This window comes from Rhineura floridana, chromosome 13 (genome assembly GCF_030035675.1).
Source record: "Rhineura floridana isolate rRhiFlo1 chromosome 13, rRhiFlo1.hap2, whole genome shotgun sequence".
NCBI classification, from domain to species: domain Eukaryota; kingdom Metazoa; phylum Chordata; class Lepidosauria; order Squamata; family Rhineuridae; genus Rhineura; species Rhineura floridana.
The window spans coordinates 2,951,180-2,966,707 of record NC_084492.1 but is presented as its reverse complement, the minus strand read 5'-3'; the positions used below and the strand labels follow the sequence as shown (position 1 = coordinate 2,966,707).

The 15,528-nt window shown below is 43.9% G+C and overlaps 1 protein-coding gene across 7 annotated transcripts in view; it reads left to right on the top strand.

The window, feature by feature from the left end:
- Nucleotides 1-15,528, top strand: part of NDRG4 (NDRG family member 4) — a 102,302-nt gene that overhangs the window by 44,367 nt on the left and 42,407 nt on the right. Inside the window, exon 1 of one of the 7 annotated variants that reach the window (XM_061593652.1) lies at nucleotides 694-724. The exons of 5 other annotated variants lie outside the window; for them this stretch is intronic. Coding sequence is in view for 1 of the 2 variants with exons in the window: in XM_061593650.1 (XP_061449634.1) it covers nucleotides 6,312-6,332 (21 nt within the window). In the remaining variant the exon portion in view is untranslated. Of the gene's footprint in view, nucleotides 1-693; nucleotides 725-6,200; nucleotides 6,333-15,528 lie in introns of those variants that run through there. One more of the 7 variants, XM_061593650.1, reaches the window with a different exon arrangement.

Here is a 15,528-nt window from a genome sequence, read left to right as displayed (position 1 = left end):
AGAATGATTTTTTGTTTGCATTAGTAAATTAAACTTCGAGATCCATTTGTGCAACTCCTAAAAACCCTGTAAACAGGCAGTACAGTGGTAGTGAGGGTTAGCAGTTAGAACTCTGATAAATTTTCCATTTGGCATGGCGCCAGACAGGGATGCCCTTTGTCACCATTGCTTTTCACCATAGCTATTGAGCCATTGGCTGTGGCTCTCCTTGCTAATGACAAGATCATTGGCATCAAGTGCAATGGCACTTTGCATGTGGTCAATTTATTTGCATTTGCCCTGACTGTCTGTGACCTGGAATCATTGGTTTTGGAGGCCATCAGCGTGATATGGTTTGGTAGCTGGATTAGTAATAAATAAAACAAAATCAGAGATGTTATGTATGACTGTCCCAACACAATCACAACAATGACTTCATGATATCACAGGTTTTGAGATAAATTTTTCACACATTAAATACCTTGGTATCCAAATCCCAAAAAAGTTGTCACACATTCTGACACTGGGTTTTTTTGTCCTTTGGTAAAAACTGTCTAAAGGGACTTAAACAGGTGGGCCAAATTAAACTTATCGTGGCTAGGGAGAGTAGCAGCTGTTGACAGTTCTGCTGAATTTTTTATTTTGATTTCAAGGTTTGCTAGTAGAAATACCACAATGCTGCATAATTGCAGTCTATGCTCTGTACCTCTGTATATCAACAGAAGAAGCAAGCAAGCAAGCTATAGTAAGTGGTAATATATAAACATGTTACTCAACGAGGACTGGGCCTTCCGAACCTGAAAAATGGTTTTATGATGCCTCCCACATATATAAAATCATGAAAGTGTTGCAAGATCCCTGTGATTGTTTTTGGTTATGTATGGAAAATAGAAAGGACTGCTCTTTAAGCTGAAGTCACACTCCCATATTTGCTGAATGATTCTAGATTGATAAAAGATACAGAAACTCTGTTTGCTGTGGCAGATTATGTGTTAGATGAAGAAATTGGCTCCATCTATATTGCTGCTTATCCCCCCTTGGATACCATCCACATATAAAAAAAATATTGATAGGAGCTTGAAAACAATTAATTGGGAATGGGCTGGGCTATCCTGTCTGAGGGACTTTTATGAGAATGATCAACCACTAATGGGTGAACAAATAGAAGCTAAAGTGGGATTTGGGACCTTTAGTTGGTTATGTATTCATCAGAAAATACAGTTGATCTCTAGCCCAGTTATTAAAGCTCAAGCTGTATGTATCTTACACCTTTTGAAAAATTAATAACAGTTGTGACCCCTTCATCAAAATATGTTATTTCTACTATATCGTACAAAATAATCAATGGTACTCTACAATCCCTCTAGCAGATACGGGAATTTGACATGGGGGAGGAAATTAAGTGGCTGAGTGAAAGAACAGGTGGGCTAAGAAACCAATGTCATTGATATCTGCAAAAAGTAGGGAAAATACACTTAAAGTTTTACACAGATGGTTTTTGACCCCACAGAAATGCAGCTACATGTTTCTGTAGCCCTCTCCTCTTTGTTGGAGGGAATGTGGAAATATCGGCACCTGTTATCATATGTGGTGGATGTGTATTGAAGTGCAGAAATTCTGGTTTGATATCTTCACTGAAATAACTCTTATAACAGGACAAGATGTGCGTTGTGACAGTTGGTGCTATTAACCATATTTGCTGAAGAAAACAGGGACCCGCTACACAAGGAATTAATTATCTCTTTGCTGGTAGCAGTGAGGCAAGTCATAGCTCAGACTTGGAAACACCTAACTAATCTGACTTTGGATGTTTGGAGACAAAGGGTTTGGACCATAGCCCTCATGGAAAAACTTACTAAACATTTCTTGCCCTGAAAGGAAGACAGTCGGATGACAAGTTTATTGAAACGTGGAACTCTTTTATTGCTTATGTCAATTCTAATATACAAACATGGCTGGTTACTGAGAGAGTTAGTTGCTGACGCTTCTTATCTTGCTGTTTCTGTGGTTGTCTTCAAGAGTTCTGGAGCTGGTAGTGTTGTACTGAAAGAAAGAGGAGGGAATAAGGGAAGGGTGGGTGAGGAATGGGGGAAGGGGAGACTTAACTTGTTTTGCATTGCTCTGTGTTTTCCCCCTGAAAAACCTAAGTAAACACAACTATATATACAAAGAGCACATCTGAGACCCAAAATAAAGTATCAGTATTCCCCTGTGTTTATTATACCCTTAATAAACCAACAATCATGCCAAAGCCTCCCATACCCACTACTTGGAGTTTTTGAGAGCATTCTGAGTGAATTGGTACCAGTGGGAAATTAAGGAAGCACAGATACCTAAACCTGTGTTTATCCAAGGTGAGGCTGAGGGAACACTGTAAAAGGTCAATTAAGTTTTGAGGAACAAAAATAAGGTCATAAAATGGTTCACGCTACAGATGTTGTAGTGGTATTGTGTGCTGAGCTATGTTAGGTTCGCTTTCCAGATATGTCACTTCCCATGCCAAACCCTGTCCTTTTGAAAATGTGGAAGAGTGGCACTAAGGATTCTTTTTATATCTGTGGAGATTGTTTCTAGAAAAAGCTGGACTTTCAACTTCCCAGGAGGATCCCTCCGCCTGTGCTGCCTCTGAGACGGGCTCCCATCTTGGATGAAACTTATCCAGTTTTAAATTCAGTCAGAAGGGACTTTTCTGACTGGGGATGATTTCTTCCGGATAAGGAAGAAGCGTGAGAGCTGCCACATAGTTTTGTTTTGATTGTTGGAGCCTGGAATTCATCAGAATTGTCTGTCTTCCAGCAGTTCAGACAGAGCGAGGATTTTATGCTAGCTCAGCTGGATAAGTGACCCGTTTTTTTTTAACGGACTAGCAGGCAAACCTCCTGTCTACATTTATCATTTTCTTATCTATATAGCTAAAGAGATTTGCCAAAGTAACAGCAATTAAGATAACCTAGATGAGGTAAGACTTTCCTTCTTTATTTACGGAACTAAGGGGGAAGAAAATATAAATAGCTTATCTTTTTTTATTATTATTGCAAAAAGCTGACATGGAAAATTGCGTTTTAAAGATTACAACGGATGAGAGCTTTCTGATTGGGAGAGATAAGAAATCTTTTTGATTTACAAGACTTTTGTGTAATATATATAAGGGACTATTTTTTCTGATCTACTTTTTTTTGTTGTTGTTGACGAATCTGCTCATTCTCTCTGCTACTAGTTATTTGAACGCTGGGAACTAAAAGCTGTTTTTGCACTTCTGGACATTTAAGAGATAAGGACTGTCTAGCGTGTGACGTTAGTTGGTTGGAAAGATTAACTCCTTTGTAACTGGATAAAGAAATAAACTGCTCTTTGCTTGGGACATTGAAAATTGAAGGAGTTTTGTTCTTTTGGTTTTAAGAATGGCAATTAAGAAGATCGTGGATGTACAAGAAGGGACTTTATTTCTAGGCATGCTTCAGAAAATAATGGATGGGATTAACTCAATAAAACAAGAACTGAGAAATAATAGACAAGCGTGGAGAACTGAATTTCATGAAATGAGAGAGGAGCTGAAAGAAACTCAGGATTCTATGAGAAAGGAGAATAAAGATAGATCTGGAAAACAAAAAAAGGATGAAAGAGAAATTAAAGGCAAGGTTCAATCTATGGAGATTGGCTTAAATATGGACATGAAAAAAGATTTGGATTTCCTGGTTGTGACGGATCCTGGAGATAAATATTACAGTTTGGAATACAGTGCTGTCTCTGAAGGAATTGAAGAGATTGGAGATAAAGATATTATCGGTTCAAAAAAATTCCTGGACTGGAAGGATTTGATGGAACTTGAAATGGAGAAAGTTAATAGAATTAATCCCTGTTTTGTGTCAATGGAAAAACCTTCAAGAAATGTACTAGTGTATCATGTGGAAAAGAGGAGCAGAGATGCGGCTTTGAAACAATACTTCAGTGTTACGTTTGGATTTGATGGTAAGAAAATATCTGTGATGGAGGCAATTCCTATCAGACTTTTATTATATGACTATGACAGCAAGATTTTTGGGTGCGTAAAGATGGAAGATGGACCCAATATGGATAATGACAGAAGAGCGATTTGAAACTACTGGACTCAGTAGATTTGATGAGTTGGATTAATTGACATGTTTATTTAGAAAAAAAAATTGATTGACATATATCTCAAGGACTGGAAACTTCTCTTTGACTTTTTGTGGAAGATTAAAATGATATGATGTTAATGAGATTTGAAACCAACTAAGATTACTGCTGGAGGAAGGTGATTTTATAATCTATTAAGAGATAGGTCTGTTATATATTATAGATTTATAGTTGAATTATAGTGTTTTGAAATTACTGGATTTAGTAGGTTTGATGAGCTGGATTAATTGGCATGTTTATTTAGAAAAAAAATTGATTGATATATATCTCAAGGATTGGAAACTTCTCTTTGACTTTTTGTGGAATATTAAAATGATATGATGTTAATGAGATTTGAAACCAACTAAGATAACCGCTGGAGGAAGGTGATTTTATAATCTATTAAGAGATAGGTTTGTTATATATTATAGATTTATAGCTGAACTATGACAAATTGGAAGTCAATATTTTTATATATATGTATTTTTTTTGTATTGTATTAGTTATTGATTTGTGTTGTTTTCTTTTTGTATTATTTTGGTTTTGAAAATTAGAATAAAAATTAATTGAAAAAAAAAGAAAAAGCTGGACTTTCCGCAGTCTCAGAGAAGATGAATTAATTAATTTATTTATTTCGGTCATGGACCAGCCAAAAGATGGAAGAACCACAGGGAAAAATGCAGGATAATAATGATTGGATGGCGTTGTTGTGTGGATGCACCCTAAGAAGTGAATGACTAAAACATGGCAATTTTACATTAAATGCTTGCCATGGAAGGGCCCTGAGATAGGGCTATATATTGTCCAGCCCTACTTGTGATGCAAATATATTTACTGGGAGAACTGGTGTGCTTTGCAAGCCCTGCTTAGAGGGAAGAGCTGCTGAGGGGCTCCAGCGGCTCACCCTAACCCTGGGGTTATGTCCTCAGGAGGGCTGCCACTTGCAGTAGGAGGCAGCTGCTGTCGCTGATGTGATGACGTGAGGTCAGAGACACTGCAAACACAGATCTGTGATCACATATGTTAAACAACTTGTTTCCGCCCAGTGATCTCTCTCCTCACTCCCTTTCCTGTCTGTCTTCCACTGCCCCTTCCCTGCAAGTCATACTTTTGAGAAAATACCTTGCAGATATTTTCAGCCAGCTTGCCTAAAAAGATTGCTAAAAACTTTTGGGGGGAAGCAGGTAGAGAGATCTGTGAGAATCTCACCCAAGAGTGCTGGGGGGGGCTTAGGCTGGTTGCTCTCATCCCTCCAGTCGTCTCTCAGAGGATGAGCGCACCAGTTCAAGGATGAGGGGGTGAAGCAAATATGCATGCAGAGCTTTCAGTGGGAGGGCAGAAGGTTGCTTAACACACACACTCCCTTGTCTCTTTTCTGGCCACCCTTTAGTGTCTCTGTACTTGGAAGAGACTCATGGTTTGGGGAGGCTTCCAGTAGGTCTCCTACCCACTTTCCATTTATGCAACCTGAGTGTGTGTGTGTGTGTGTGTGTGTTTGAGGTGGGTGAGTTAGAGAAACTGGGGAGTGCAGCAACAGAGCACAGGATCCATCCTTTCTCTTAGATGCTTTGGTGTCCTCTAACTCTTCCTACAGAGAAGGCAGGGTGTGACTGGTACACCAGAGAGAGAGAGAGAGATCCCCCTCCTCTTCTTGTTCCTGCACCTCAGTCTGGGATGCCTGCTTTCCCTCCCATCTTTCCACTAGAGAAGGAAACACATCCCTCAGAGAACATGCTACTTGGGTACAACATGCATGCCTGCAAGTCTGGGTTTTTGTGGGTCACCAGGTATGCTTCTGTTTGTATAGATGCATACACAGGTAAATGTTAGCCCATTGCTCATTCCATCTGCATACTTGTATATTCGTGAGAGTAAAATGGAGACCAGTGCTGTGTAGTAAATTGGCTTAGATAAATAAGCAGACCTCCAATTGGAGCGTGAGTCATCACCCTCCCACCTATCACTGCCTTAACCAATCTTTCCTTGGAGCTGGTGAGGAGGAGGCAAGGGAGGGGTTAAGCCAGGGGGGTGGGCCTCATTGATAAATGCCAGTGGGAAGAGGCCAGCCCACTGCAGAGCTGTGCATCTTGCCAGAAGAGAAGAGCCTGTCAGAGCTGGAACTTGCAGAAGAGGCAGAGGACGCTGTTGGTTGTCCCTCAGCCCCTGGAGGATCTGCTCTGGAAGGAAGGCAGCTCAATATGCCAGAGTGCTGGGATGGGGTAGGTGCAGCACAGCCAGGCAAGGCAGGGGCTGCCGCATGCCACTGGTGATCCAGGGGAGGGGGCGATGTTTCAATGTAGCGCTTGTGCACCGTGGACTCTAGCCTGCTCTTTACCCTGGATGTTCCCTTCCCCCCTCTTCCCCATCTTAACACTGTCTGATATAATGGATCAGCACTAGTCCTTGGGCATGTGTCTCAAGTGGGAGCCTTGGAGGGCATCCCAGGCTCTCTCTGCTGCCCCCTTTGCTGAGTAAAAGATGTGGAGGAGAAATTAGGACGGGATGTGTCTGGTGCCAGAATCCAGGCTGGCCTGGAAGTCAAAACTTCTGATAGGTAGGAGCTAGCTGTAGGCATTTAGTGGTGAAGGAGAGGCATTTTGCGCATGCTGTGAAACACTCTGATTCCTCCACATGCCGTCTGGCATTGGAAAAAAGGCCCAGAGCTGCCCCTCCCTCCCTCCCTCCCTCCTTCCCTCCCGTGCAATCCCAGACTCGCAAGAAGGCTGCATGCCACAGCAGAACCCAGGAGGCCAGAGATGAGGGTGCTTTGTGGGTTTCCTGGGAGCTGCCAACGGAAGGGAGCATCTCCTCATTTTGTAGTGGCAAGGGCTGCAGTTGCAGGCTTGCTGGGTAGCAGAGAATCCATGGCTGGCTTCTGCAGTGAGCCTCCTTGCTAGAACCACAGCCAGGACATGTGTCTCATGCATCCAGCAGATGAGTGAAAGATCTACTTGCTGCTGTGCAAAGCACACTCCTGGCATCTGGGGGTGAGGAAACACGCTGCTGTCTTGGCACGTCCAGCTTCCCTTCTGGGGCAGGCATGCAGCTCTTTCCATTCCCGCAGACTGGCCTCTCTCTGGAGCTGTCCTCACTGGCCTCCTGCCGGCCTTGTTCCCGGATGGGGAGGGAAGCAACCTTTGTGGCTTTCTGCTGGGTGCTCGGCCTCATGGGCCAAGCAGTGTCAGCGCATCCTTGAAGCTGTGGATGCAGCTGAGGCCAGACGCCTCTCAAGGCCCTGCTAAGAGCCTTCCTGGCAAACTCCTCTTCTGCTGCAGTGGAATGCCCTGCACCGTCCCCCCAGAGCTGTCCCCATGAAGGGCAGTGCAGGTGTAGCCTAAAGGCACTGTTACGGGGGCTACCTTGACTTTCAGCTCTGCAGTTCTCCTGCTGTTTGACCTTGAGCAAAGCTTGCCCTTGACTGCAGTCTCTCTCTCCCCCACCTGCCCCCGCCAGCATTGCTGATGCTCCTTGAGAGACAGTTTGCTCTTGTCGAGGGAGTGGGTAACCTTGCTAAACTTGCCAGGGGTGGAGGGAGGGAAGCAGGCATTCCCTAAGAGAGAAGAGTGCGGCCAACAGGGTCTCCTTCAGGGTACTTGATATGGTGGGTGACAGTTTTCCCCTGATGGTGCTCATCTCTTGCCCCAGACTGTCTGGGTGGGTGGGTGGATGGTGCCTCTAATCCACAGAGTTCCCAAGGGAGGTGTTTGCTTCCAAAGATGCAGCACCCTCTGTGGGACTCGGTTTGGCTGGGAAGGGACAGGAGGCGTTAGTTCTGTCAGAGCATAAAGGTGGTGGTAAAAAGCTGATGGTAAAAGCTTTTGGGGGGCAGTCATTCATCCTGCACAGGCAGCCTACGTTTGTCTAAGGCCCAACAAATAAGTCCCCGTTGCAGTGTGAGAACTGCTGCTGGCATGGTTTTGTCCTGTGCTGTGCTGGTCATGCCTGTACAAAGGAACCCCTGGGATGAGTGGGTTGTGGGTTTCTTCTCAAGCCTTCCCCACTCCATGGCTCACAGGAAGAGGAGATGGTGATGTGGGAAGAAACCACGTCATCTCACTGTCCCACATGCTTCCTTTTGGGAGATCTTACTAGTGTGGCCAAGCCATGCCAACGCTGACCCCTCATGTCAGGAAGGTACCGCTCACATTCCGGCACTGAGACCTGGTGCTGAAAAGAACTCCCATATGGCTGAACCCTGGCTCCAATTGATAAATGGCAATGCTAATTCAGTGCACTTTGCCGCCCTGGGCTCCTGCTGGGAGGAAGGGCGGGATATAAATCAAATAAATAATAATAATGATAAGATATTCTGTAGCACTTTCAAGTGTTTAAAAGATTTCACAAACCTTACCTCTGTAATAATGACAACAGTCTTGGGGCAGCACAGCTTATTTTATTTAACAAAACTTGTATACTGCTTTATTGTAAGTAAAATCTCTAAGCAATGTACAAAAGTTCATTTATATATAAAAAGTATTTTTATTCCATTTCTCTAAATCTGTATAAATTCAGGGTGATAGAGGACTACAAAGCAGGCCATTGCCAGGCATGACTGGGCCCTTGGGCACCAACCTACGCTGGGCCCACGGCACTGTGGCCCAACACCCCTCATACAGGCGGGGCAGAACTAATAAGCCCACCAGTGCACCCCACCCACCTCTCCTGTCGTGAATGATGTGTGCTCATAGTGCACCTGCCTGTCATCAACCAAGATGGCGGCACTGGTGTCAGCACCTTAGGGAAGCCCCTGCTGCCACCTTGGGTGATGGCAGGCATGCGTGCACAGCGTTCACACTGACCAAAGAGGTAGGTGGGGTGTGTGGGCAGGCTTATTGAAGCCTGTGCTGTCTGTGTCTGTGAGCTGCCTCTCTGTGATCCGTGACAGAGTTGGGTTGCAGGACTTGACACTGCCACAGATCACGGAATGGGAGCGCTACTCTCCCACCCTAAGGAGGGGCTCCTCTGGGCTGCAGGGGTCATCGGCCAGGGCCCAACCTGGCTGGCAGTGGCCCTCATAGAATCATAGAATAGTAGAGTTGGAAGGGGCCTATAAGGCCATCAGGTCCAACCCCCTGCTCAATGCAGGAATCCAAATCAAAGCATTCCCAACAGATGGCTGTCCAGCTGCCTCTTGAATGCCTCCAGTGTCGCAGAGCCCACTACCTCTCTAGGTAATTCGTTCCATTGTCGTATGGCTCTAACAGGAAGTTTTTCCTGATGTCCAGTCGAAATTTGGCTTCCTGCAACTTGAGCCCATTATTCTGTGTCCTGCACTCTGGGATGATTGAGAAGAGATCCCGGCCCTCCTCTATGTGACAACCTTTCATGTACTTGACGAGTGCTCTCATATCTCCCCTCAGTCTTCTCTTCTCCAGGCTAAACATGCCCAGTTCTTTCCGTCTCTCCTCATAGGGCTTGGTTTCTAGTCCCCTGATCATCCTTGTTGCCCTCCTCTGAACCTGTTCCAGTTTGTCTGCATCCTTCTTGAAGTGCGGAGACCAGAATTGGACACAGTATTCAAGATGAGGCCTAACCAGTGCTGAATAAAGGGGAACTAATATTTCATGCGATTTGGAAACTATACTTCTGTTAATGCAGCCTAATATAGCGTTTGCCTTTTTTGCAGCCACATCACACTGTTGACTCATATTTAGCTTGTGATCAACAACAATTCCAAGATCCTTCTCAAATGTCGTATTGCTGAGCCAAGTATCCCCCATGTTGAATGTCATTCTGTTGTTTTCAGCCCAATGCTCCAGCCTATCAAGATCCCTTTGAATTTTCTTTCTGTCTTCCACGGTATTAGCTATGCCCCCCCAATTTTGTATCATCTGCAAATTTGATAAGCATGCTCTGTACCTCCTCATCCAAGTCGTTAATAAATATGTTGAAGAGCACTGGGCCCAGGACCGAGCCCTGTGGTACCCCACTCGTTACGTCCACCCAGTTTGAGAAGGAAGCATTGATAAGCACTCTTTGAGTACGATTCTGGAGCCAACTGTGGATCCACCTGAGAGTTGTTCCGTCCAGCCCACGTTTAGCTATCTTGCTAATCTGAATATCATGGGGCACTTTGTCAAAAGCTTTGCTGAAGTCAAGATATATTATGTCCACAGCATTCCCACAGTCTACAAGGGAGGTTACCCGATCAAAAAATGAGATAAGATTAGTTTGGTAGGATTTGTTCTTCATAAATCTGTGTTGGCTCCTAGTAATCATTGCATTGTTTTCAAGGTGCTTACAGATTGACTGCTTTATAATCTGCTCCAGAGTTTTTCTAGGGATTGATGTTAGGCTGACTGGTCTGTAGTTCCCCGGTTCCTCCTCTTTGCCTAAGATAGGGACAACATTAGCTCTCCTCCAGTCATCTGGCACTTCACCAGTCCTCCACAATTTCACAAAGATAATAGACTGTGGTTCTGAGAGTTCTTCAGCCAGTTCCTTCGATACTCTAGGATGCAGTTTATCGGGCCCTGCCAATTTGAACTCATTCAAAGTGATTAGGTATTCCTTGACCGTTTGTCTATCACTCTCAAGCTCCAATCCTGCACCTTCTACTTCATGTTTCCCGGGAGGGTCATAGACCCTTTTTTGGGAGAAGACTGAGCCTAAGTAGGAATTGAGCACTTCTGCCTTTTCTTTGTCATCTGTTATCATTTTGCAATCCTCATTGAGTAGCTGTGCCACCATTTCTTTTCTCTGTCTTTTACTATGGACATACCTGAAGAAAGCTTTTTTGTTGCTTTTAGCATCCCTCGCTAACCTCAGCTCATTCTCAGCTTTGGCCTTCCTGACACCATCCCGGCAATTCCGTGATACCTGTCTGTACTCTTCCTTTGTGACCTGGCCTTCTTTCCACTTTCCTGTATGTGTCCTTTTTTGTTTTCAGGTCATCTCTAAGCTTTTTGTGAAGCCACATTGGCTTCTTCTGTTGTTTCCCCCCTTTTTTCCTTGTTGGAATTGCTTGCCATTGCACTTTTAGAATTTCCTTTTTTAGAAACTCCCACCCATCTTGGACTCCTTTTCTCATTAGGGTGGGTTGCCATGGAACCATACTTACAATTGTTCTGAGTTTATTGAAATCAGCTTTCCTGAAGTCCAGGGTGTGCGTATGGCTACTCTCAGCTTTTGCTTCTGTTAAAATCACGAATTCAAGTATGGTGTGGTCACTTTCCCCCAGAGTTCCCATAACCGCCACTTCACCAGATTAGGGATCATTAGGAAAGGGATTGAAAAGGAAATGGGCAGAGTGATCAGGTCTTCATAGCAGCCTTCCCAGCTGGCCAGCACAACCAAATGTTGCTAATGCTGAGAGGAGTTATAGTCCAAAACATCTGGAGGGCACCAGCTGTGGGAATAATACTTTATAGCAATTTATGGTGCAACCATATTTGGAATGTGTGTGTGATTCTGGCAGCTTCATCGTAAAAAGGCTATTGTAGAGTAGCAGAACAGGGCAAATGAAATAATTTGGAGATAGGAGCAACTTCCCTATGAGGAACCTCAATGTTCAAAGGTAGTGTACCCTTACATACCAGTTATGGGGGGAATGGCAAACAGCAGAGGAAGGCTGTCATCTTCATGTGAGCTTTCCAGAAGAGGCATCTGGCTGACCTCTCTGGGGAACAAGGTGCTGAGCTAGATGTTGGTGCGATTGTCCCCATATTGCAGATGGGGTCATTGAGGCTGAGAGAACTGTGACTTCCCTAACACATTTGTGAGGAGATTCAAATGGAGACCTTGACAGCCCACACTGTTACCCGCAACAGCTTACACTCTTAGCCACGACTACACCTGCTGTTTCCCAGCTGGGGAGAAGCTGGCTGGAGGGCAGAGGCAGACTGTCCCCTTGGAGCAACCAGGAAAGAAACCCCCAGGTTGAGCAGAGGATCTGCGCAGCACTCGCCAAAGAAGATTCTTGCTTGATAATGCTGCTGTGACTGTGGAGGTCCCAAGTAAGTGAGGGGATGCTCTGTCCAAGATGGGGTGACTTTGTGCCCCAAACCCCAAAGACAATGTTGCTTACCCCAATGTGCATTTTAACAGTCAGCCTTTGATCTGCAGAAATCAGCAGGTGAAGCTGTTCTGGGTGAGAAACCCCATCACCTGCCAATTGCTGCAGATCAAGCGGTGTTTGGTTGAAAAGTGGTCAAACCTCAGTTGGTGGGGTTGGGGTGTCTGCTCCATTTTGCACCTCCAGAAATTATTTTAAATGCATTTGAATTAAAGTCTGGGAGCAGAGCAAAGACCCAAGTGCAACATTGCTGATGGTTCACAGTCTGATCTAGCAGAAACTATCGAGTTCTGGGGCACCTTAAAAGACTGCTATACTGGAGGTATTGCAGCACAAGCTTTTGCAGGCCAGAGCCCCCATTAGAGTTGCCAACCCTGGCTGAGGAAATTCGTGGAGATTTTTTTCAAACTGAGATAGAATTTCTACTTGTTGCTTTACCTGTCTAAATATACAGACTCAATTTCACTTCTTTAATTTGCCTTTACTGTGTAAACCCAAACTTGGTAAAGTGATGTTTCAACATCATACAATTTCTCCAGGTATTCAGTGCACCGTGTCAATGTCTTATAGGCTTCCTCTCTGAATTTTCTGTTGCTGATCTTCCATAGAAGTTGTTCTCTTCTCTTCAGTTTTGAATGGAGGCCTTCCATAACACCATGGAATTCTGTGGAGCTAACGGTTACATTCCCAGTTTCTTCACAGCGTCTTGAACAATTGCCATCAGATTGTGTAAAAAGTAAACATAATGAGAGATTTGTGTTCTTCCTCACTGAAAGCTGCCCACACAATCTTTACACATTCTTGTTTCCCCTTTGTAAAAAAGTATGCCCTCAATGCAGATCAGCATTGAACGATGTATTCAATAGTGGGTAAAAGTTACAGCCACCTTTTAGGTACATGCCGAAGCGCATCTTTGTATTCCATTTCTACAAACTCAAAAAAGGAGAAAAGAGACTCTGCCTTGTCTGTGAAGCTAAACTCACTGTATACCTTGAGGATAAGTGTTTCTATATCAAAACTCAAAGCCTTCATCCCATGTTTGAGGCAATTGATTATATGATATTTGCATCCCACTTGTATCAGGTGGTCATTAAACTGTTTTAATTTTTGATACACTGACTTGTGTTTTCCAAAATTTACAGAGGTGTTATGCTGAGACCATTCTTCTTCCTCAGTCACAGAAAAGTAAAATATAGTTAATGGGAAGAATTCCTTGTGTCCCATTTTGGAGGTGTCAGTCCCAGCTGGAAAAAAGTGCATTATCCAAGTTCATAAGCAAATGTTCTAGTGATTTTGGTGCCAAAATGCTTTCCGCTATGCTAGTTGCTTTTGTCCCCCCACAAGAATTTTTTTTGGCAATTTCAGAATCGGGAAATATTCTTGGAAGCATTTTGTTTGCACAGTCTTGGCTTGTGTAACTTAAATGGTGGGAAATAGAATAGCATAGTTGGAAGGGACCTATAAGGCCATTGACTCCAACTCAATTGCTCAATGCAGGAATTTATTTATTTATTTATTTATTAAACTTATATACCGCCCCATAGCCAAAGCTCTCTGGGCGGTGCACAAGACTAACATCAAAATACAATAAACACATATTAACAATTTAAACACATTAAAAAGATTTAAAATTTTAAAAGATGAAACAATTTCAACACATACTAAAACATATTAAAATGCCTGGGCGAAGAGGAAAGTTTTAACCTGGCGCCGGAAGGATAGAAGTGTTGGCGCCAGGCGTATCTCCTCAGGGAGGTTGTTCCATAAGTCAGGGGCCACCACTGAAAAAGCCCTTTTTCTTGTTGCCACCCTCCGAGCTTCCCTATGAGTAGGCACTCGGAGGAGGGTCTTTGATGTTGAGCATAGTGTACGGGTAGGTTCATATCAGGGGAGGCGTTTCATCAGGTATTGTGGTCCTGTGCCGTGTAAGGCTTTGTAGGTTAGAACCAGCACTTTGAACCGGGCCCGGAAACATATAGGCAGCCAATGCAAGCGGACCAGAATTGGTGTTATATGTTCGGACCGTCTGGTCCCTGTTAACAGTCTGGCCGCTGCATTCTGCACAAGCTGCAGTTTCCGAACCGTCTTCAAAGCCAGCCCCACGTAGAGCACATTGCAGTAATCTAGTTTAGAGGTTACCAGGGCATGAACTACTGAAGTGAGGTTCTCTCTGTCCAGATAGGAGCGTAGCTGGGCCACCAGTCGAAGTTGGTAAAAAGCATTCCGTGCCACCGAGGCTACCTGAGCCTCAAGTGATAGGGATGGTTCTAAAAGGACTCCCAAGCTACGAACCTTCTCTTTCAGCGGGAGTGCAACTGTTACACTCAATTTCGAGGTTCGTACCGCTGGATGAGATCCCAATACTCAAACAACGTGAGACTCAAGGTTCCAAACCAAAGTTTTATTACGTTTGCAAACGGAGACCCACGGGCAGCTCTTGCCAGTCCAGTGAGGTCTGAAGTTACAGTTCTCACAAGCATAGATATATTCTTCTATCACTAGGCAGATTGCACAAAGCACGCAGGTGGGAGTCTTGGGAATCTTAGCCTGGCATAGTTACGCACAGCACACAAGATGATACAGTTGTATGTGAATCTCACTTGTTGTTCCAGTGTCGACCTTCATCCCTTAACCCTTGCATGTCAGACAACTTAACATTGGCTTTTACTAAAGATCTATTTCACATGGAACAAATTAATTCAAAATTTTCCATTCTAACAATCCTCCCTCAAAAGCATTAGGGGGTTGAAACTTAATCATTTTGCTTAGGGCTTGTTTCAACTCCCTAAATGCTTTTTTTTTCTTTTTCTTTTTTTCCATTAATTTAATCCATCTCCAATTGTGACCAGCTGAGGCCAGGTGAAGTGAAGATTTTGCTTTTCCCTTTCAAGCTGGCGAATTTCCCTGTATGATTATGCTGCAATACCACTGCTGCCTTTTGACATAGACGGCCTGCAATTTCTACCTTTACCAGTCCTTCTGGTATTTGAGTTACATCACACCAAAAAGGATCTGGGCAGTCCAATGTCTTTGGGATTGTACGTCCGCAATCCACAAGCTTATGATACACGTGTGTATATATCTGCATGTGTGCTTCTAATTGACACTAAAAAAAACTAAGGCTCTTTCTAATGAACAATGGGATTCACTGTGGGTGGGGGTATATACGCCAAGGAATAAGATAACATTTATGCAACAGCGTTTAACTCTGCCCTTGTTTTCCTTTGCACAAAACCTCTGGATTTACCACAGCATTTAAAGGACATTTCCCCACTCACTTTAAAACAAGAGACAGCAAAACATAGTAAGAAAAAAAAGGAAATTACACTCATTCCAGTTACATTCAGAACTTGGCTACCTGTTTCTCTGGATTGCAGGACTGTTCACATGTTACTTTGTTC